We start from the raw sequence: 22,049 nt of genomic DNA, 5'->3' as shown, positions 1-22,049 counted from the left end.
CCGTGTTGCTAAAGCAACATTGAAATATTGTTCTAGCCTCAAATTGAGCTCTCTCTCAGAATATTATGCCACCCTGGATTGTCTTGTTTTGCTAGAACTTAAACATCTCATATTTCTATTGCTCCTTTTTTCACTCTTCTCTCTCTCTCTTTTTTTTTTTTTAAAAAAAGCTTTTTCACCACGATCCACACATCTCACCATTTGAGTTAAAACCCCAGTACTACTGGGACCTCTCCAACAGCAGAAGAGTTCATAATTATCCATCCATCCATCTTCCTATCCAAGGTCTCCTGTTTTCCACCACCCTTCCAGCTGATGAATCACTGTCACAATTTCTTCTGACCTAACCTTGTCCGTTTAATCAGAAAGCAAATGCAGTTCCATAATATTTGACCATCCCTGGATTTAAGAGAGTTCTTTATAGAAGAGAAGAGAAGAGAATTCTTCATTGGCCAAGTATGATTGGACACACAACGGATTTGTCTCCAATGCATATGCTCTCAGTGTACATACAAATAATAAAGTGTCAGGTCATAGATCGTAAATCATAGTTATGATCATTAATCATAGGTGAGTGGTGTGTTGGCCTAGAGGTGGAGCTCCCGCCTCACAATCCGGAGGCTGTGAGTTCGATCCTGGGTAGAGGCAGATATTCCTCTCTCTGGGCACATTGAGAATATATCTGCTGAACAAAACTCCGCTTTGGCGATAGGAAGGGCATCTGGCCAGTAAACATTGGCGCTTTCTTCTTTAGACAGAAGCCTTCTCTTTTGCAAAGGGGATGAAAGAAGGGGAAGAGGTGAGCTGGCTACAAATAATTCAATTTGATTTTTAAAACCGGTACTGCTGCTAAAAGGACACCCGAGCTGTTTTCTACCCAATACCTCTGAACAAGATCATTAGCAGTTTCTCTCTCATGGTCTCATCACTAATAGATTAATGCCATTTCCGTTGAACTTCTCGAAGTCTGAAGGGCTTTGCTATTCAGTCTATCCAGTTCTTGGCTGCTCCAGACTTTTCTGGAAACCATCGAGTGTGCAGAAGGACTGTTAATATTTTCCTCTTTGGCTCCCCACCCTCTTCCAGAATTCACACCTAAAATATTCAGCAGACATAAGAGAAGAGTGGTGGCTTTGAAGACTTCCCCTCTTCTGCATACTGATATCCACAGAGATGTAGCTTTGCAGGCAAACACCATCTCATCAAGGACTTCATTACCTTGCATTCCTCAGAAGGCACGACGAAGAAAATGCTTGAAGTGTGCCGCAATTTGGATTCTTACAGGACCTTATAGGATTAGAAGGTACCTTGTAGGTCATCTAGTCCAACCTCCCTGCTCAAGCAGGAAACCCTATACCACCATTCCAGACAAATGGTTGTCCAACCTGGGGCGTGGCACGAAGGCAACACAGTCAGAGAACAGGGATGAGTCCCTTTATTTGCTCCAACTTTGCTCCCAACGTCCCGTTTACTCTCCGGCCTGGAGAAAAGCTGTCCCACAAACCTTCAGCAGCCTTTGGCTCCAGTCCAAATGCTGTAAGTAGAATGACTGCAATCAATCACTCCAGCAGGGCAAGATAACGAGTCCAGGAAGTGAAGAATCATGGCAATAATTCCAGCAAGACAAGATGAGCACACAGAAGCACGGCCATAATTCACACAGGCAGGAGGAATGCCAGGAATGCAGGACACATCTCTCCACACTTGATGGTTCAATGTTTGTTCCCAAGAAACACCCCTCCCAACTGCCTCTCCTTTAAACTCCATCCCCAGGTGTGCCTCGTGAAGGGAATCGGGGCCCTTTCCTCCCTCGTAAGCCACACAACCCACGTTGCTCTCTTCTGCGTTCTTCCCTGCATGCCTTAGGATGAGGAGGGGGGGTCTTCCTCTGAACCCCCTCTCCCTTGTTCTACCTCTGCCCTGCTCTGCCCAGCCTGACTTTGCCCTTCCCCAGTTTCCTCCACAGCCAATGCAGCCCCTCTCCTGCTCTCTGTCAGCTGCTCGTCTTCCCCCTCCGATTCAGACTCCGACGGGGACATGACAACCAATCTCATCTTGGAAACCTTCAATGTTGGGGCCCCCACAACTTCTGGAGGCAAGTGGTTCCACTGGTTAATTCTTCTCACCATCAGGAAATTTCTCCTCAGTTCTAGGTTGCTTCTCTCCTTGATCAGTTCCCATCCTTACATTATAGCCCATATTACATTCCTTGTCATCCACTTCCAGGCTATTTGCTCGACCTGCTTTAGAAGATGCTCCATGCTTTGTTTTCCCTACAAGTGTTTGCTTGGTGTTTTTTTTAAGTCATCAATCCTCGCTTTTCTTGTTCCAGAGATCCATCTTGTTCAACCATCCTCCTCAGACGATGCACCTGTCAGCTATTCACAATACGTCTTCCCTTCCAAAGCTTCCACGCTGTGGAAATATCTCTCTGCTTTTATCCCATTTGTGTGTGTGTGTGTGTGTGTGTGTGATTAAAATGGGCTCTGCTTTTTCTTTCTTTCTTTCTTTTTTTCCTTCGCTCTATGTAGCCTGTATAATTTTTCACTCAATTGGTAATTAACAAGAACATTCTTTCTGACACCAGCTGGGAGATGAATGTCTGTTCATAAGTTCTCTTCTTTTGGGAGGAAAATTTAAAAAAAGAAAAGAAAGAAAGAAATCATTTCTGGCAAAGTGAACTCTCGTTCCCTTGGTTTTATATTTTATTTTACTTTTTTAAAAGAATAATAAAAAGAAGAAACAGGGAGGGGGAATGAAAGACAAATGCTCTTTTTAGCCATTTAGCCCTAACTTACATGGAGGAAAAGTTTTAAAACAGAAAAAAAATATCCAATTCTCTGTACTCCCATCACCTTATTATATCCCTTTGTGGGAAAAGAACAAACGGCTTGCAAACCTCAGGAGAAAAAAAACCCACCAACCTCTGATTTCGTTCCAAATCATCCCCCAAAAGAGGTCAAGCTTACATTTTGCTTGTTAAGCTTCAAATGTCTCTGGTAACATGGAAATTCTTTTTTTCCACTTCGCTCAGTGTGTGCAGCAATACCTGAGGGTATTTATTGAGCGCCTGCAAGCCATCCAGTCACGGTGATGGGTGGGGGTCATTGCAACTCCCAGTGCCTTGAGAAGAAAAGGCTGAGCATCTTGGAGTGGCCAAAAAGGCAACTGGACTTTCTTGGGGGTTTTTCCCCTGAAACCTTTTCGCTTCTCATCCAAAAAACTTCTTCCGTTCAGTTCTTGGATGAGAAGTGAAACCTTTTCAAAAGAGACAAAAACAAGAAAGTCTACTTGGGTTTTGGAGAAGCACCTTTAGGTCCACTGTGACCAGGATGATGGAGAATCTCCAACCTTGTGTGTTCCTAACATTGAAGTAGCATTGACCGAAGAAGACCTTACTTACAAAGGGTAGTGGTGAGACCTTCTGGTTGATCATAATGCACAATGGCCACACACATCGTGTTGAGAGCCACCACACAGAGTACAATCCAGTAGAAGCTCTGGGCCTTCACCATGCGCCGAATGAAGAAGCGGAACATCTTCTCTTTCCGACGGAAGTAGGAGGAGCTTTCGTTCTTGCCACTCTTGAGGCTGGCCCGGGCAAATGGAGACCCTGCAGTTGTAGAAGAAAATAGTTCAATCTGAGAGGAGGAGGAGGGGGAGGAGGGGGATCCCAAGATCAAAAATATCCAAGCTGCCATTCATCACGCAAGAGGTCACGTTCCCCACCAGAAGGGGCCAAACTGTACCCCACCAATAGCTGGTCCTCTGTCCTCCTGAAACTATTAGACAATGGTTTTAAATAGTTAAATCATGGAACCCTATTTTGATAAATGGGAGCAACCAGATCTGCACTGGGAGGGTTCAGGCGGACGACTTTATTGTATCCTGCCTATAACACAAGAATCTCCCCACACCGCTCTCTTTCCTCTGAGAACAAACAGACAAGGTTCCATGAAAGATAGTTCCAAGTCTCTTGCAGCTGCACAAGGACTCAAGGCCAGATCCCTGTTTGATCACTCCTTCTTGCCTGGCTGGCAGTTTGCCAACCTATCTTTAGGTAATTCTGGACTTTCTGCCTAGAGCTTCTTGGGTATCATGCAACAAATAATTTTATTTTCTGCACCGTGGTTACGGAACTGGGATCCTACAATAGCTTGTGCTTTCTTTTTTTTAAGGTTGTTGTATTCTCTGGGAGGATAGCCAAATCTATGGGGGTCTTTGTTAAGGTATTGCAATTTAAGAGCTGACCAGATGTGGCTTTGTTTGTCCATGAAAGATTTCACTTTTGTAAATTGACTTACTTCTAATCAATAATAGTAATAGAAATAATAGCAGGAGTCACCATTGTAATGGGTCTGGTTCCTTTGCATAGCATAAACACATGCATCAGGGCAGCCGTAATCTTTATGATGCTTCCGTGTGTATTTTTCTCCTGCATTTGAAGCTCATTATGTCGCCAACCGATCTTTTCTTTAATCAAGCAAATTCTATCTGCTGCCACCACATGTTGCTTTGGAAAGTGATTACGAGGTTCTTTGCAGGACAATTTAAGGGAATTAGAAAACAACTCATAAAACATAACTGTTGGCAAGAGGTCCCTGCCGGTCAGCACTTTTTGGGGCCTGTGGGTAATTATACAGTAAATTTCCCACAAGCTGTCATCAGCACGTCAAGAAATTATCCATATTAAAATGCTATAAAGTCGACACCTTCAGCCGTTAGAGCGTAACCATTTCTGAGAAGCAGAAGGAGGAAGCGCACGCATGAGGAAATTCTACAAGCGAGGAGGGAATCCAGACGAAGTGAAGTTCTTCCAACAGGGAAGGTTCAACTTCAATTTTACGTAAGACCAAATCTGAGTCACCTTCCTGACCGCAATACGGACGTGGAGCTGAGATTCATGGGCTCCCTTTGGCTTGTGGGTCTTCAGCAGACGCTGGGCGGTTCTCTAACAAAGATGTTCTGCTTGTAGTGAGAACAGGATCATCTTAAGATCTTTTTAAATCCTACAACTCTAGACCACGATCCTGAGGACTGTTGCTAACAGACCTGCTGATGGCAACCAGTTCAAATGGTTTGAAAAGGGGAGCCGACTGGATCCAGGAGAATCAAGTGCTCACGGATCATAAGCAAAAAAGATAAAGGTTTCCCTGTCCAATCCGTGTTCTGACCCAGCTCCCCAAACAGTACCAACCCTCTGAAGTGAACTCAAAGATTCCTTTATTTGGAGCCCCGGCAGCCCCGGCAAAAAGTTTCTCTCTTACTGCAGGCTGACCAGTCCATCCGGCTGGAAGATGAATAGTTGTCTGCCACATCTATGCGTCTCCACCCCCTGCCTTTTATCCCCAGAGCCTCCCTAGCAGCGGTGGCTCTTCCTTCCCAAGGACCGGCCCACAGATTTCCACTGCTCTCCTCTCCTCTGCCTTCTGCGCATCTGCATGTCAGGCACTGGACCCAGCTGCTCTTCCTCTTCTTCTTCTTCATCAGCCACCTCCAGACTTGGGGCCTGTTGACTCTCCGTCTGAGGGCTGACAGACAGGCCAGTCTCTCTCTCTCTCTCTCTCTCTCTCTCCCAGCTCCATTCACTCCATTCCTGGAGCTCCCAGGTTGCTGTTATCATCCCGCTTCCCAAATGCATTCAGTTGGTCCATGGGGGACAAGAAATACCCAAACAAATGAACTCAGAGCCTGATCCAGCTGCGTTCTCCTTAGCACACTCCCCAAAGCGGCATCCTGTAACTAAACATGGGCAACCCCTGGGGTTGAGTTGACAGTGTACTTTGCTCATTTATGACCCGGAACCTTTGGCTTTGGAAGAGAGACCGTCTACTGAAGAAGAAGAATGTCCCTCATTAGGCTTACCCACAGAGCAAACATCTGTGAAGTGATCTTCTCCTTCTTCAGCGTGAATTAGATCGTTTTTGCTTTTCTTGATTGTCGCTCTTTTCAGCACTAGAAACCAAAAGGGGAGAGAAAAGGGGAGACATAGGCAGTCAACACCTGGGCCATCAGCTTTCAATAGAGGCCCAAACTTCTTCCATTCTCCGAAGCTTTGAGACTCCAATTGCCTGCCATCTAAAGGGTGGCTTCAAAGCAGCCCTGGGCCAGCCGCCTGGTGGCCTACCAGCCCCTTGACAGTTCCTTTTCTCCATCCTTTTCTGGCAAGAACCATTATTGATTTAGCCTTCCAGCTAAGCACAGCTTCCCCCAACCATCTTTGAACATCTTCAGAGCAATCAAAACAGGGACCAGGGATGGGTGTTTGCCCGGTTGCAAACCAGAACTGTGTCCCCCCCACCGTGGCCTGGCATCAGAATCAAGCGGGGGGGGGGATTTCCCCCTTGCGCTGTTCAAACCATAACGTTGCCTCTTTCCAACGGACTGTGATCCGACGATGGCCGTGAGTTAACTTCCACAGTTTGAACATAATTTGGCATAAAGCAATTCTGCGTATCAAAAACGCTGTCCCAGTTTCAATTCTCAGGAGTTTTGTGCCTCCAATTCTCACGGATCAATTATTTAGCTAATGAGGAGGGGCCCTTTAAAAAAACCAACCCGAAATAGCTAGTGTCATACATCAATCTTCCCACTCCAAATAAAAGTAGATGAGATGTCAGCCTTAACTCTGCAACCAGTATGATGAGAACAAAGCTTGCTTGGTGACTTTGGGGGAAGCCATTTTCTCTCTCAGCCCAACGTATCTCCATGGGATTTTGTTGTCATGGGGAAAAAAGAGCATTATATCCATGATTTTGAGTTCCTGAACTAAAGGCACAATATCCATCTGACAAATCAACAAAATGTGGGGTTCTTGGCATTCTCTGAGCTTGCTTGTTCTCTTGCAGACGTTTCATGACGCGATTAGGTAACATCATCAGTGCTAAGAGGGAGTGGGGTTTGTGGAAGGAAAGGGAGGAGGAGAAGGAGGAAGATGACCACTGTGGGGTCCTTGGTATTCTATGAGCTTGCTTATTTTCTTGCAGACATTTCATTACCCAACTAGATAACTTCATCAATGCTAGTAAGGAGTTGGTTTGCTCTCAGTTTATATTTGCCCTGTTGTGGGTTGGTATGGGTGATGACGTTGAATGAAATGTCTGCAACGAAACAACCAAGATCAGAGAGCAGGACGGACCCTTCATTTCAATCCTGAGCTACAAATATTCTTCTATATTGGAAATCAACAAAATATTGAACCAATCTGTGAGAAAGGCAGATTCTGGGCTCTCTGTGGTCTGAAATATGTTTCTAGTCTCTTTCTATGATCTACCCAGCCTTTTGCATTAAAAGCTACAGAGTCAGCACACAAGGAGAGAAATACATAGCTAGGAGACTCACCATCCAAGGGGGATTTCTCTTCAGCATTCTTGTCTTCTTCTGCTAACATCACCTCCTCTGAAAACACAAATATATATATATATATAGACACACACACACACACACACACATAACACCTCCAAGGTCCCTTCCAACTCTGTTATTCCATTCTACTCTACATTGCTTTCTTTCATTAGAACATAGAATCCTAGGGTGGAAAGGGACTTTGGAGGTCTTCTAGTCCACCCCCCTGCTCAAGCTGGAGACCTTTCCCCATCTTACCTGCTTTAAAGATCCATTCCAGGTAGCCGTTAAGTTCTCTCTCGATCTGCTGCTGTCTCCGGAGTTTCAGAAAAGCTCGCCGGTTTTCAACTCTCTCTCGTTCTTTGGCAAACTCACTGCAGAGAGGAAACAGATCAACGAGTGTAACCCTCAGCCCAGCAATTCACTTAACCTCCGTGGCAAGGAAGTGATTTTGGCATCTGCACAGAGGATTTGCTACTTCATTCAAGCTGGTGGGGGGGGGGATCAAGAGGAAGGAAGGAATCCTGTAGGTGTGTGAATTGTCCCATTGGATTATAGCATTGGAAGGAGCCATTGAGGTCTTCTAGTCCGTCCCTTAATAATAATGCACTAATAAGGTTACCTAGTTGGACAATGAAATGCCTGCAAGAAAGCAACCAAGCTCAGAGAGCCCCAAGGACCTAACAGTCCTCCTCCTCCTCCTCCTCCCTTCTAGCACGGATGATGTTCCCTAGTTTGGGTCATGAAGCTCCTGCGAGAAACCCTCCCAGCTCCGAGAGCCCCAAGGACCCCTCGGTTCAGCCGTGAGCTACGGAGAGTCTCTTCGGTCGGATCTTCTCTCTGGAGTGGGAACTGACCCACCAAACTGGCCAAGGCAGGGCAGAGGAGAAAGAAAAGTCATCCTTACCCTGACAAGACACCCAGGACCAGGTTGAGCATGAAGAAGGACCCGATGATGATGAGGGGGATGAAGTAAAGCCAATTCCACATGTTCCCTGCAGCATCGTTTGTCTGGAAAGCGGAGAGAGAGAAGGAGAGGCCAAAGTGAGCAAACACCCCAAACGCCCACATAGCCAGAGAGGCCGAACAGGTAGACCTCGACTTACGACCACGGCTGACACACACACACGCGCCCCTCCCCCTCATTTTCCTTGCCAAGGGAGACCTTGCTTAGGGGAATTTTGCTTCCTCTTGATGACCTGTCTTGCCACGGTGGTTGAGTGAATCCTTGCACTTGCTCACTTAGTCACCCGGTTGTGAAGTGAATCCAGCTTCCCCGTTGACTTTACTCATCAGGAGGTCACAAAAGGGGACAGCTACCATCGTAAATGGGAATCAGATGCCAAAAGTTTGGATCCCGTGACCGGGGGGAATGCAGCAATGGCCGTGAGTGTGAAAAAAAAGCCGTACGTCACTTTTTTTTCCTGGCGCCAGTGTAACTCCCAACGGTCACTAAACAAACCCTTGTGAGTGGAGGGCCACCTGTGCTGTTTCCAGGAGACAGGAGTCATTCCTCACCTGTTGCCCTGCAGCTGTCAATCTCCATGCGGTTGCCAGGAGGGGAAAGTGACTTTTTTTAAAAAAATAATTTTATTTTCTACAAACATTCCATCTTTCGTTTAAACATCTTTCATGTCTTCTGGGTACAAATATCTTGTGCAATAACCATTACAATTAATACCTATGCGTTACTTTTATATCATTACTCTATTCTTACTTCATACTACTACACATAATGTATCTAACTACGATAACAATCTTAGCATATTTAATTCTCATTCACATTTGCTATTTTTCGCTGATCTTCTTAAATTTTCTAATTTCCATTTTTATTCTCCAGCCATTGATAAAACAATTCCCATAGCATAAAGCATTCGGTTTGTTCCTTTCCTTTAATAGCAAGCGTTGGCCTGTTCATTTCTGCACATTCTAATATTTAGGAGTGATGGCACGTCGTCCATCAATCAGAGAGAACCTACAATACCATAACCGAGCTGCTCCGGGGCAAACAGAAACCTCCCCGTTTCTGCATTTTAGCAAGGAGGCTACGGAACAGTTTTTTCCCCACCTGAATACTTTCTGGCCAGTCCACCAAGGCCGCGTTTAAGGCACTGAAATCCATTTACTCCCTCCTCCCCCTCCCCATTGCCCCCACCCCCAGTAGGGGAAACGCCATCCTTGCGAAAAATTCCAAGCCCTTATTCACGTTTGACTAACTCCTTCCCTTCTTCCCCATCCATTTAATATTTCACTCCTCAAAAAGGCTTCTTAAACTCCTACAAAGTGAAGGCAGAGGAACAGACCGGAGGGGCTCTGCAGCCAGCAATTAAGCGTGCAGACAACTGGAGGGGAACATGTAGCCTTCCAGATGTTGGTAAATTTCTTAGTCTCTCCTGGCTGAGCAATGCCCAACATCTGGAGACTCACCGGTTGCTTAAGTAGATCAAAAATTAAAGGCAGGACAAGAAGCGATGGATGGAAATGAATCAAGGAGAGAACCAACCTAGAACTGGGGACGAATTTCCTGACAAATGAGACCAATTAATCAGCGGAAGGGCTTGAGTCCAGGAGTTGTGGTTACTCCAACACTGGAGGCTTTCAAGAAGAGACTGGACAATCATCTGTCTGAAATGCCTTCAGAAGCTGTGGCAGCTTCATCACTGGAGGCTTTCAAGAAGAGACTGGACAGCCCTTTGTCTGAAATGGTGTGTAGGATCTCCTGCCTAAGCAGGACTAGATGACCTACAAAGTCCTTTCCAATTCTGTTATTCTGAGGAGAGGAGAGGAGAGGAGAGGAGAGGAGAGGAGAGAATAGAATAGAATAGAATAGAATAGAATAGAATAGTTGGAAGGGACCCTGGAGGTCTTCTAGTCCACCCCCCTGCTTAGGCAGGAAACCCTACACCATTTCAGACAAAGGGCTGTCCAGTCGCTTCTCGAAAACTTCCAGGGTTGGGGCATTCACAATCTCTGGAGGGAGGCTGTTCCACTGATTGATTGTCCTCCCCGTCAGGAAATTCCTCCTCAGTCCCAGGTTGCTTCTCTCCTGGATCAGTTTCCATCCTTTGCCTCTCGTCCTGCCCTCTGGTGCAGTTTGGAGAAGAGCTTGACCCCCTCCTCTTCTCTGGGGCAGCCCCTGAGATATTGGAAGGCTGCTCCCCCGTCACCCTAATCCTTCTTTTCATCAGACTAGACATACCCACTTCCAGTCAATTCAGGTCAAGGATAAATTCGAGGGAAGGCGTGGTGGTCACATCACTAATTGTGGCATTGTGATTTCAGGACTAAATTATCCCCACCTCCTTGAGAACAAAGTGCCTTTTCTCTTGTAAAATAAATAGATTGATTTAATAAAGAAAAGAATGGCAGGAATATGTGTGAGAATGTGCACATGTTGCCACTATCTATGTATTTTTAGAAAAGAACAATGGTGCTTTGCATGGAAATAGCTGGATCCGAGTCTTTTTCTCCCTGCTTTTGATTCCCAGCTGTGCAGGGAGGAGGCTGAACTTTTATTTTATTTTTTCTCTCTCCCTACCAGATCTGAATCTACATGCATTTTCCTGAGCATTGAAGAATCCGGGAGACAACGGAGTCCAGCAATAAAAATGTGGTGCTCTAAGGGTTGCTGCATGCAAGTCGCCAAGGGAAGGCCAAGGACATTAGAGAGCCCAGGTTCTCCTTTCTAGGGTGAAATCTTAATACCAGATATAAAATAGCAGAATTGGAGGGACCTTATAGGTCATCTAGTCTACCCCCCCCCCCCCCGGCAATGAAACATCTGCAAGAAAACCATCAAGCTCAGAGAGCACCAGAGACCCCACGGTCTTTCTCCTCCTCCACTTCGCAAACCCCATTCTCTCCTAGGTCTGATGAGGTTCTCTAGTTGGGTCATGAAACGTCTGCAAAACAACAACAACAACAACAACAACCCAGCTCAGAGAGCACAGAGGACTGCACATTTTAATCCTGAAGTACAAATCTTCTTTTCTATCCATTTTGGAATTTCCACCCCAAGTTGTTAAGGGAGCAGGAAACTGGATGGCACACACACACACACACACACACACCCCGCCAAAGCCCAGCATAGTTTAGTTTCGGAAAAGTTAAATATTGTATAAGAGAAACACCACCAGGCCCAGCCCTGTATCTTCGCTTTCTCTTCCATCTGAATAATTCACTGGAAGCCCAAGTAATTTCAGCAGAAGTCTCAAGGGGGAAGAGACAGAGAGACAGAGAGGAAGGAAGAGGGGAGAGGAGAGAGACAGAGAGAGGGAGAGAGAGGTGTGGAGAGAGAGAGTGGGAGAGAGAGGGAGAGAGAGAGTGGGAGAGAGAGGAAGAAAGAGAGCGAGACGGAAAGAAGGTACTCAGCCAGACTCTTCCAAGTGGGAGTCAACACAGGCGATTTGTCTTTCCAGCAGGCAGGCAGCGTGTTAGTCACCTTGCTCTGATTAGGGGTAATTTAAAAGTATAATCTCATTTAAAAGGGGAACTTTCCCAACCTGGGAAAATCCACTCCTCCTCCTCCTGCTTCAGAGCCGGGTTCACAAGAGCTTCTCACTTCTGCTAATTAGCCAAGCTATTTTATGCTCTATGTTTAGTGTAATTTAGCCCCTCCACAAACTGCTGTAAATAAATGGAGCTGGCCGGGGCAACAAGGAGTAAGAGCCTCCCGATTGGGATATTTTCCCATCCTTTTTTTCCCCCGTATCCCGTGTGTGTGTGTGTGTGTGTGTGTGTGTGTGTGTGTGTACATGGGCGGCGGAATTGGGTTTCCATTTGTTGAGCGCCATCTCCTAACCGAGGAGAGAAGCAACCTAGAACTAAGGAGAAATTTCCTGATGGTGAGAACAATCAACCAGCAGAACGGCTTCCCTCCAGAAAGAAAAGAAAAGAAAAGAAAAGAAAAGAAAAGAAAAGAAAGAAAGAAAGAAAGAAAGAAAGAAAGAAAGAAAGAAAGAAAGAAAGAAAGAAAGAAAGAAAGAAAGAACAGCTGCCACACGGTGCTGATGAGACCTCATCACCTTTCCTCCAGGCAGCGGAGAACACAACAATAGATGGTCGAGCTGGATGCGATCCAAAATAACCCACATTTTCGAGTGGACGCTTCTCATAAATGGATTTGAGAACGCTGCAAGCAACAAAGAAGGTCAGCAAGCGTTCGCCTGCTGTTGCGCTGCATAGTATCGCATTGGTACAATACTATAAATAAAAATCTATCAATGGCTTCCAGAAACAGAGGAGAATTGCCAAAAGGGAAGGTGCCACAGCGCAGACGGCAGCATGGAAGGGCTCCACTGATCTCCAATCTTCTGCCAAAAATTTTCTAGAAGTTCACCAATTGTGTACAGGGTTCCTTCTTCATCAGCCATTCGCCGGTTTCTGGGAGTGGGTTGCTCTTTAGAAGAGAATATTTATAACTCAGGGTTGAACGGTGAGATCTTTGGTCCTCTCTGAGCTTGTTGGTTTCCTTGTGGATGTTTCATAACCCAACTAGGGAACATCACCAGTGCTACCCATCTTTCCCCGAAAATAAAACCAGGTCTCATATTAATTTTTGCTTTCAAAAGGCGCATTATTTTCCGATTAAGTCTTATTTTTAGGGAAATACGGTACTAAATGCACCTGTCTGGCTGACAAGATTAACTGGAGCTTATTCTGGGGTAGGGCTTGTATTATAAGCATCTGGGAAAAGCATGCTAGGGCTTATTCCCTGGTTGGGCCTTATTCTGGGGGAAACACAGTAGAAGGGAATGCTAGAGTCCCGCTCCCTTCTAGCACTGATGATGTTACCAAGTAGGATCATGAAATGTCTATGAGAAAGTAACCAAGCTCAAAGAGCACCAAAGATCCTACAAGTCTCCTCCTCCTCTTCCCTTTCCTCCACGTGATGAACCCCGTTCCGTCCTAGCACTGATGCTGTCATGAAACATCTGCAAGAAAACGACCAAGCTCAGAGAGCAGCAAGACCTCACAGTATTGCCCTTTCAAATTAGCTGTAAACTTCAACCCCTCCAAAGTCCTCTCCTTGGACAGCCCATCCACCACAAAAGCTGCCCAAACAGGCCATTTGGGGAAGAGCAGACCACAGCTGCAGAGCCCGTGACCCGATGGTTGTGAGAGATGGGCCACTTGCTCTTCTTGAGAACAGTTTCCTCTTTGGTTCCATGGGAGCCAACGCACAAAGAGGGTTTTTTTCATTGCGACATTCACGCCTCATTATCTGCGTTCCCAAATTGGCTTAGGCAATTATTGGGCCTCTTTCCCTGCTGCTCCCTAGCTTTTAATTTTAATCAGGGTGTTTTGATGAGCGAACCGTTTCTGGCACCCTCTCCCCACACTTTGGCAGTGTCATTCTCAGAGGAAAGGATCCAAGGGCCTTGGCTTGGCTTCTTCAGGAGGGACCTTCCGTTCCCTTTCCAAGGGAGTTGATGAAGGCAAGAGAGGATCCATTCCTGGTCCATGACGACTCACAGCCAGCACCATCTTTTTTTAATAGTCCCTGGCGGGGTGGAGTCTGGGCCACCGAACGGAGCTAGCAGAGTGCTGTAATGGCCAGCTGCCCTCCCTGTCGCCAATGCAGAGTTTGGGTCAGCGGATATATTCTCAGTGTGCCCAGAGTGAGGGAAATATCTGCTTCTACCTAGGATCGAACTCACAGCCTCCTGATTGTGGGGCGAGAGCTCCGCTCTCACAGCCAGCATACCTGGTTCGTTTGTGTCATGCGGATGAACTGGGAAGGCCTCCTGAATCAGCCACCTATAAAATTGACGGAGGCCATGCCTGGCTCAACAGGAGGGCCTGGGAGCGGGATCCAGGTGGATCGCCACTTAAGCACGAGCCAGCCGTGTGCTGCAGCTGCCCCCAAAGCCAACGCTCTCGCAGGCTGCCTCAAGATCACGAGGAGCCATCGGACTTGGCTCGAGCCCACCGGCGAGGCCACTCTTGGAACACCGTGTCCCCTTCTGGTCACCATGATGTAAAAAGGATGCTGGAAGATGAATTACTCAATGATAGCTTGCCTCCTGGAGGCTTTCAAGAAAAAATTGGACAACTATTCATCTGGGATGATATAAGGTCTCCTGCCTTGGACAGTGGGTTGGACTAGAAGACCTCCAGGGTCCCTTCCAGTTCTATTGCTCTATGTTCCCTTACTCGTATGCCTCCCCTCAACCTTTCTGTGGACACAGGGTCTGCCTTGTGTTGTTGAGTCGGATTGTAGCTTTAACCCAGCAATACCTGCATCAATTTGAAAGCATCCACTGTCCAGGTGTTTAAGGAGGATGCTCTTTCCTGAGCCCCTCCACCCTAAAAAGGCTAAAAAGATGAACCGGAGACCTTTCCTCATACAAAACACCTCCCTTAAAACTCCCAAATGGAGCTCTCCCAGCCTCCACGGCTCCGTGTCAAGCGTTCAATTAGCCTCAGAAGCCATCTCCTTGCAAGTCAAGCCATTCGTCTGTTTCCTAATTAACACGTTGTTATTTTTCTCCTTTTTTTCTTGTTTCTAAAGGCGGTGGAGATAGAGACAGAGGGAGACAGAGAGACAGAAGAGAGAGTAGAATGAGAGAGAGAGAGACAGACAGACAGACAGACAGACAGAGACAGAGAGACAGAAGACAGACAGAGACAGAAAGAGACAGAAAGAGAGAGGAGAGAGAGAGAGAGACAGAAGAGAGAGGGGGGAGAGAGTGGGAATGGGAATGAAAGTATTTCTTAGCCAGCCTGTAATTCTCATTGGTGAATGGAAGGTTTAACAGTGGCAGGGAGACCATCTCATGAATAAAGCAGCAGGCGGGGTCTGTGCTAGTGCCGGGGCTGAATGAATTTTTTATCACTCGGCTGTGAGTGCCGGGGCTTTTATCGATTTATCAGCGCCTTAAAGCTTGCGGTTTTTCTTAAAGCTTTCGAGGCTTTCTTTCTTTCCTCCTCCAGGGCTGCGGGGAGGACGACAGACAGATCTGCCTCACCGGGCAGAAAGGAGCAGGAGTGATTTCCGGGAGATGAAGGAAAGAATTTTTAAAAAGTCCAACGGTCTCCAGCACAGCAAGGACGTCGGCGCCCTCCAACTTCAGAAGGTTGCCACCATCTCCAGCTGGGAGCTTCTGATCTTCCTGCCTGCTTCTGCCTTCCTGGCTCGCTCTGGGGAGGCATCTGATCAGGTTTCCACGATGGGCAACCTTAGAGAGGACTCATCCTTGGATGAAATGCCAACAAAGCATTTCCAGGGCTACTTAACAAGTCTTAAGGAACTGCATCCCGTTTCATTGCATCCACTTTTGGTCTCCACAATATTGTGTGTGTATGTGTGTGTGTGTGTGAAGAACAGTTGCAGGAATTGGGTAGGTCTAGTCTAGTGAAAAGCAAGACCAGGGGTGACATGAGAGCCCTTTTCCAGTATTGAGGGGGCTGCCCCAAAGAAGAGGAAGGGGGGTCAAGCTATTCTCCAAAGGACCAGAAGGCAGGAGAAGAAGCAACGGATGGGAGCTAACCCAGGAGAGAAGCAACCCGGGACTAAGCAGAAACCTCTCGGCTATGATTAACCCCTGGAGCAGCTTCCCTCCCGAAGTCCTGCGTGCTCCAACACTGGAGGCTCTTAAGAAGAGACTGGACGGCCTCTGGATTCCTAACGAATCTACCTTTCTCTATGTATATACCGAGAGCATTTGCGCCAAAGACAAATTCCTTGTGTGTCCAATCCCACTTGGCCAATAAAGTATTCTATTCTATTCTATTCTATTCTATTCTATTCTATTCTATTCTATTCTATTCTATTCTATTCTATTCTATTCTATTCTATTCTAGTCCTCCAAGGTCCTTTCCAACTCTCTTATGCTGCTGTAACAAGAAGCTGCAAGAAGGTGACAAGGCACACGACTGAGGGGCTGCTGTCTTCGTCTTGACACAATACGGCCTGGCCTAATTTTGTTTGCGATCTACCTTCCACACGGAAAGGGTCTACAGCTCACCAAGGCCATTTGGGGGGAGCGGGGTTCCCTTGCTCAGGTGATCTCCTCTCCCCCACCCCCTCCTCTTCCTCCTCCTCCTCCTCCTCCTTCCAGCCTTGGCAAGTCGGTGACACTTCAATCTCATTAGTGGCATGAACTTGGGACACGGCCTGTCAACCTGCTTATTTGTAGCGAAGGGGCTCCTTGGCCCTGATTTTCACACCCATGTTTGCCTGGAAATGGATAGGGCTTGTCTCCCTTTATTAGACGGGGTGACTAGACGATCGATTTTGACAATGCCATTTGCCGATCTGTCTTCTGCTACTTGCACGGAACAGATGGAACCTCCGCGGTGCTTCTCCGAGAACCTGGTGGTGCTCACAGCATTGGGCTGGACTCCTTGCAGCCAGAGGCTGCTGGAGGGGTGTGTGTGTGTGTGTGTGTGTGTGTGTGTGTGTGTGATCACTTTGCTGGGACTTGCCAAAAATGTGGGAGCATTTGGGAGAAAGTTGGAGCAATAAAAGGGCGGTTTGAACTATCAGCTGACCGTGTTGCCATCAAATTGGGGCATTTGATGTCCAAAGACTCTGTGCGTTGGTTCCATCAAGAAGATCCGGTTTGAGATGGAACTTCAAATGCTGGACCGGTTTACCATATTTTGCAGGGATCAAAAGCCATCATGGGTAGAAGCCGCAGAGATGACCTTGGAGAGCTCATCCAAAACTGTTAAGCCAACGACAGGTTTTAGAAGGATGAGCCCAGGAAGGTGGGAGATGATGCGGGCGGGGAGACTCTGCTCCAGTAGCAAAACTTCTGAGGCAACCAACCGTGTTTTGAGAATCGCTATCCTGAAATCAAAGTTGCGCGGATGGCCATTTCAATTTGCATTTGTTTCAATACATAAAGCATTTGAAGAGAACATACGATTAGTTCGGCTACCTCAGAGCCAACTCCCAATTGCTCGGTTGGCTCTGGGGCTTGGCTCCCCTCCAGCATGCATCCTCCAGGCAGTCAGGAGCAGCGTCCCTGGGCCAAGTCCTCTTGCAGCCGGGCAGCCTTGGGCCTCACGCCCACACCCGGGTCCCTCCTTTTGCTCAGGCAAGGGGAGGAGGAGTGGCCTGGGCCAAGCGGAACGAGGGCCCCCCTTCCGAGGATGGAGTTGGGACGCACGGGATGTGCCCTTGGGGCAACCATACTGACCTCGGGGATGAGCCACCTGAGGCCCAGGGAAGGGCTGGTGGAGGCCTCTGCAGCGCCTCAGCCACCCAGGTCCCAGCTGTCCCAGCCCTGCTTCTAGTCAAGAGGCAACGGGGCTTCATTTTTCCTCAAAGACCTTTCGCTTCTCACCCAAGAAGCTTCTTCAGGTCACAACTGATGCAAAGAGCTGAGGAAGCCCCTGGGGCGAGAAGCAAAACATCCGCGGTGCAGTGATTCAATGCCCTTGTGGGGCTAGTCCCAGGGTTGTTAAGCAAATCCAGATTCCCCCAAGACTGAGCTCGTCAGAAGGTCGCAAAAGGGGATCACGGTGACTCTGAGAAGACTGCAATCGTCGTAAATATGAGTCAGCGGCCAAGCGTCCAAATTCTGATCCCATGACCATGGAGATGCTGCGGTGGTCGTAAGTGTGAAAAATGGCCATGAAGTGACTGTTTTTCAGTGCCGATGTAAACGAAGTTGGCTACCAGTTGAGGACTGCCTACCCATCGCTTCCACCAGTAGATCCTGGGGATTGAGGGACATTTTCCCGATTTGTTCTTTTTCATAAGGCTCCCAAGACTTTGTTTGAAAACCTCCATTTTCACTCTGGGAAGAGCCGTTTCCTCCGGTAGCAGGAAAGGCGTGCCTTTTGTTTAGCCAAGCGTTTTGCTCACCTCCTTCTTTCCTTAGGGCTGTTAACAGGCACCCTTTATTTATCCTCCTAAATAAGTTGGGCCTTGCTTCTTTACCTGCCGCTAGCAGAAAAGCTTCTGGTTAGTTTCTAACGCCAGGAGCCCCCGGGGTGAGCTTCAGCCGGAGGAAGTGATCCTTCTGCCCATCCTCCTTGTTCCCCCACCCTCTTCAAGGTTCTAGCAGGAGTCTTGAACTGCACACACATAGTATTTTTTTAATCTTCCCCAATTCTGAGTTGGGCAGAGGAGATTGGTTTTGCCAGCAATGCAAACAAAATAAAAATAAAGTTAATAGAGAAGAATATTTGTAGCTCGGGGTTCAACTCTGGGATCCTTGGGGCTCTCTGAGCTGGGTAGTTTTCTTGCATACGTCTCATGACCCAGCTAGGGAACATCATCAGTGGTAGAAGAGAGTCGGTTGCGTGGAGTGTATTCACATATATATGAAAAGATAACTTTTAACCAACAAATAACAAAAGCCTCCTGTAGCTCTTTAGAACAGTAAATTTCAAAAAATGAATTTACAAAATAGAAAATTTTAACAATGTACTGTCTAGTTCCGTTCAGCTCTGTATTTACACAAGAATGTCTGCTTATGAGTGGGGAATGATGCAATTTATTCTAGATTAATCAACAGGGATTAAAAATGAGCAACAGGATGGAGGGGAAAAAAGAGAAGAAGGGATCATTATTTTGTTTCGTATTGAAATTTCCTGAAAATCCTGTCCCTTAAAAATACAAATATTATTCATGGAATTAAAGATTAACTTATTTGTCCACCACCACTCTTTAAATGTCAGGAGATTCTAAACAGGATTAATGATTGCCAAAAAAAATAAACAGAGCCAAGATTCACAAGATAATTTGTTAGCCTTTCTCATTCAGGGAAATGAATTAGGTCAGAAAGGAAAGTCGGCAAAATTGGAAAGGTGTTTTTAGTTTGGTATAAATCAACTTCCTCCCAAAAATATCTTGGAATCTTTCATGTTGGAAGAGACTCAACGAAGCAACATGCAGATCCAATTTCTACTCTCCTGATACTTCAATCTTTGTGGGGTCCTTGGTGATCTCTGAGCTTGGTGGTTTTCTTGCAGACGTTTTATTACCCAACTAGGCAGCAGTATCAGTGCTGATTGGAGCACTGATGATGTTACCTAGTTGGACAATGAAACATCTTCATAAAAACCACCAAGCTCAGATAATGCCAAGAACCCCACAGTCCTCCTCCTCCTCCACACATATCACTCCCTTCTAGCACTGATGATGTTACTTAGGTGGGCAATAAAATGTCTGCAAGAAAATCACCAAGGCCACAGTTCTCCTCCTCCTCCACCACCACCACCAACTCCCCTCCGTTCTAGCACTGATGATCTAACCTAGTCTGGTAGCGAAATGTCTGCAAGGAAACCACCAAGCTCAGAGAGTACAGAGGAGCCCTGATTGCAGCCTTGAGCTGCAAATATTCCCTTCTATCCGTCCATAAACCTGGAATCCTATTGGAGCGCTGCAGCCAGGCTACCTGTCCTCCCGCCCTGCCCACAACCCCTCATGATTTCCTGGGGCTTTTCTTCAACCCCGCCTGGCCCTTTGGCTACAAACCCAGAAACCTTTCTTAACGTTCCTCCTTGGCCTTGTTTTGTCTTTTGAGAAAGCAAAACGTTCTTTTTTTTTACAGCTTCTCCTCCTCCTCAAACCTTTCTCAATGCATTAACCTGTCTGCCCTTCGCACAAGACGCTTCCCAGAGAAAACTTGAGTAAAAGGTTTTCAGCTTGTTTCGACAACAGAAAAGCGGGGGGAACACCACTCCCAAACGAGGAACAAACAACATGAAGGAACAAAGAAGTCAACATGGCTGAACCTCCACTCATTTTCGAGTGTAGCCATGCCCAAATAGACTCGGGTGAGAGGTTCCTTTAACCATCCCTTTGCAGTCTTCGAGGGCAGGATTAAGAATGATGTCTAGCTGGGGCAAGAATTGGGCCTGTCTAGTTTCATGAAAAGAAGGACCAGCGGGTGACGAGATAGCAGTCTTCCAATATCTCAGGGCCTGCCACCAAGAAGAGGAGGGGGTCAAGCTATTCCCCAAAGCCCCTTCAGAAGGCAGGAGAAACAGCAACGGATGGAAACTAACCAAGGAGAGAAGCAACCTAGAACTAAGAAGAAATTTCCTGACAGGGAGGACAATTCATCAGTGAACGATTTGCCTTCAGAAGTTGTGGCTGCTCCATCCCTGGAGGCTTTCAAGAAGAGACCGGACAGCCACTTGTCTGAAATGGTATAAGGGTCTCCTGCTTGAGCAGGGGGCTGGACTAGAAGACCTCCAAGGTCCCTTCATTCTATTCTATTCCATTGCATTCCATTCTCAAATCTATTCTATTTTATTCCGTTCTGTTCTGTTCTATTCTATTATCTCCATTTCTCTTCTCTTCTCTTCTCTTCTCTTCTCTTCTCTTCTCTTCTCTTCTCTTCTCTTCTCTTCTCTTCTCTTCTCTTCTCTTCTCTTCCCTTCCCTTCCCTTCCCTTCCCATCCCATCCCATTTCTTTTTCAATCCAAACCAATCCCATCCCGTCCAATCCAGTCACTGGAATGACTTGCCTTCAGTAGTGGTGGGTGCTCCAACACAGGAAGTTTTTATGAAAAGACTGGGCACCCATTTGTGCAGAACAGTATAAGGTCTCTTTCTAGAGCAAGGGGTTGGGCTAGAAGACCTCCAAGGTCCCTTCCAACGCTGTTACTTTATGTTCTGTGAGATTTGCATGCTCAAGCAAAAGCAGAAAGCATCCTATCCACAGCCCCCCCACCCCCCCTTTCTCCTGTAGCTCTTTAACTGAGCCCACTTCAAAGGCAAACTTCTCCCCTCCCCCCTTGAAAAACCAACGTCTTGGCCTGATTAATGACTTCAATGAAGCAGAAGAAAGAAAACGAAGACCCTCCTTCTCCCCCCGCCCCCCAATCATATAGTACGCCTGTTTCTGGATCCGATAAGTAACTCTGCGAGTGTTTTTCCAGTAAATCTGAAAAGGATATTTGACTCCTAATTATGTAACCATAGCAGCAGCAGCAGCAGCAGCAGCAGCAGCAATAGCTCAATTGCTCTCTCCCCCCACCCCATAAATTATATATATATCTGAAATGGAGAAAGCCTGGAGCAACTTGGAGGGGGATGGATTTTGATCTGGAAAAGTGTGTCATCTCCTTCCAATTCTAGAACTTGACGGAGTCTCGCCCAAAAGCAAAGCAGATCCCATAGACAGGAACTTTTGCCAAGGACTCATGATAGATATTCCAACTTGCCAGACCAACCTGATTATCCAACAAAGTCGGGACCTAGTTTTGAGATCTCTGAGAAACAAAACCCTTAACAACAACAACAACAACAACAACAACAACAACAACCACCACCACAGGAGTTAAGGGTTCCCTGCAAACTTTTCAATGCCAAGTTCCTGGAAAAGCAACCCTGTTGAACCCAACACAAGCCTCCTGCTGTCTCTCTGGCCTACATGACCCACCAGATCTGGGAGGCCGGCGATGTTAGGGGTCCCTTCTCCTAGGGAGGTCCATCTACTGCAAGGGTCAGCAACCTGCAGCTCTGGAGCCGCATGTGGCTCTTTCATCCCTCTGCTGTGGCTCCCTGTTGCAGGTCGGCTCCACAATTGAGAGGGCAGGGGGAGGAAAAAGGATGTTGCGCTAGAAGGAGACTCTATGGTGGGGGAACCGGACTTCCAGTCGGCTCCAGAATTGAACAGGGGCTTCCGGTTAGGACCTTTGTGGCTCTTTGAGTGTTTAAGGTTGCCGACCCCTGATCGAGTGACCTTCCCCATGGTGGCTCCCTCCCTGTTATCTGAAGGACCACCCCTCCCCAG

The 22,049-nt window shown here is 47.0% G+C and overlaps 1 protein-coding gene across 1 annotated transcript in view; it reads right to left on the bottom strand.

The window, feature by feature from the left end:
• The window catches only part of CACNA1B (calcium voltage-gated channel subunit alpha1 B), a 123,051-nt gene that overhangs the window by 69,542 nt on the left and 31,460 nt on the right, over positions 1-22,049 (bottom strand). Inside the window, exons 7-11 of the mRNA XM_087914652.1 lie at positions 8,252-8,355; positions 7,603-7,718; positions 7,342-7,398; positions 5,866-5,955; positions 3,404-3,613 (exon numbers count right to left, since the gene is read on the bottom strand). Coding sequence (XP_087770778.1) covers positions 3,404-3,613; positions 5,866-5,955; positions 7,342-7,398; positions 7,603-7,718; positions 8,252-8,355 — 577 coding nt within the window. The remainder of the gene's footprint in view (positions 1-3,403; positions 3,614-5,865; positions 5,956-7,341; positions 7,399-7,602; positions 7,719-8,251; positions 8,356-22,049) is intronic.

Source organism: Pseudonaja textilis, chromosome 17 (assembly GCF_049901715.1).
Source record: "Pseudonaja textilis isolate UNSWEBS1 chromosome 17, rPseTex1.2, whole genome shotgun sequence".
Lineage (NCBI taxonomy): Eukaryota > Metazoa > Chordata > Lepidosauria > Squamata > Elapidae > Pseudonaja > Pseudonaja textilis.
Note: the sequence above shows the minus strand (reverse complement) of the source record. Positions and strands in the feature narration are given on the sequence as shown.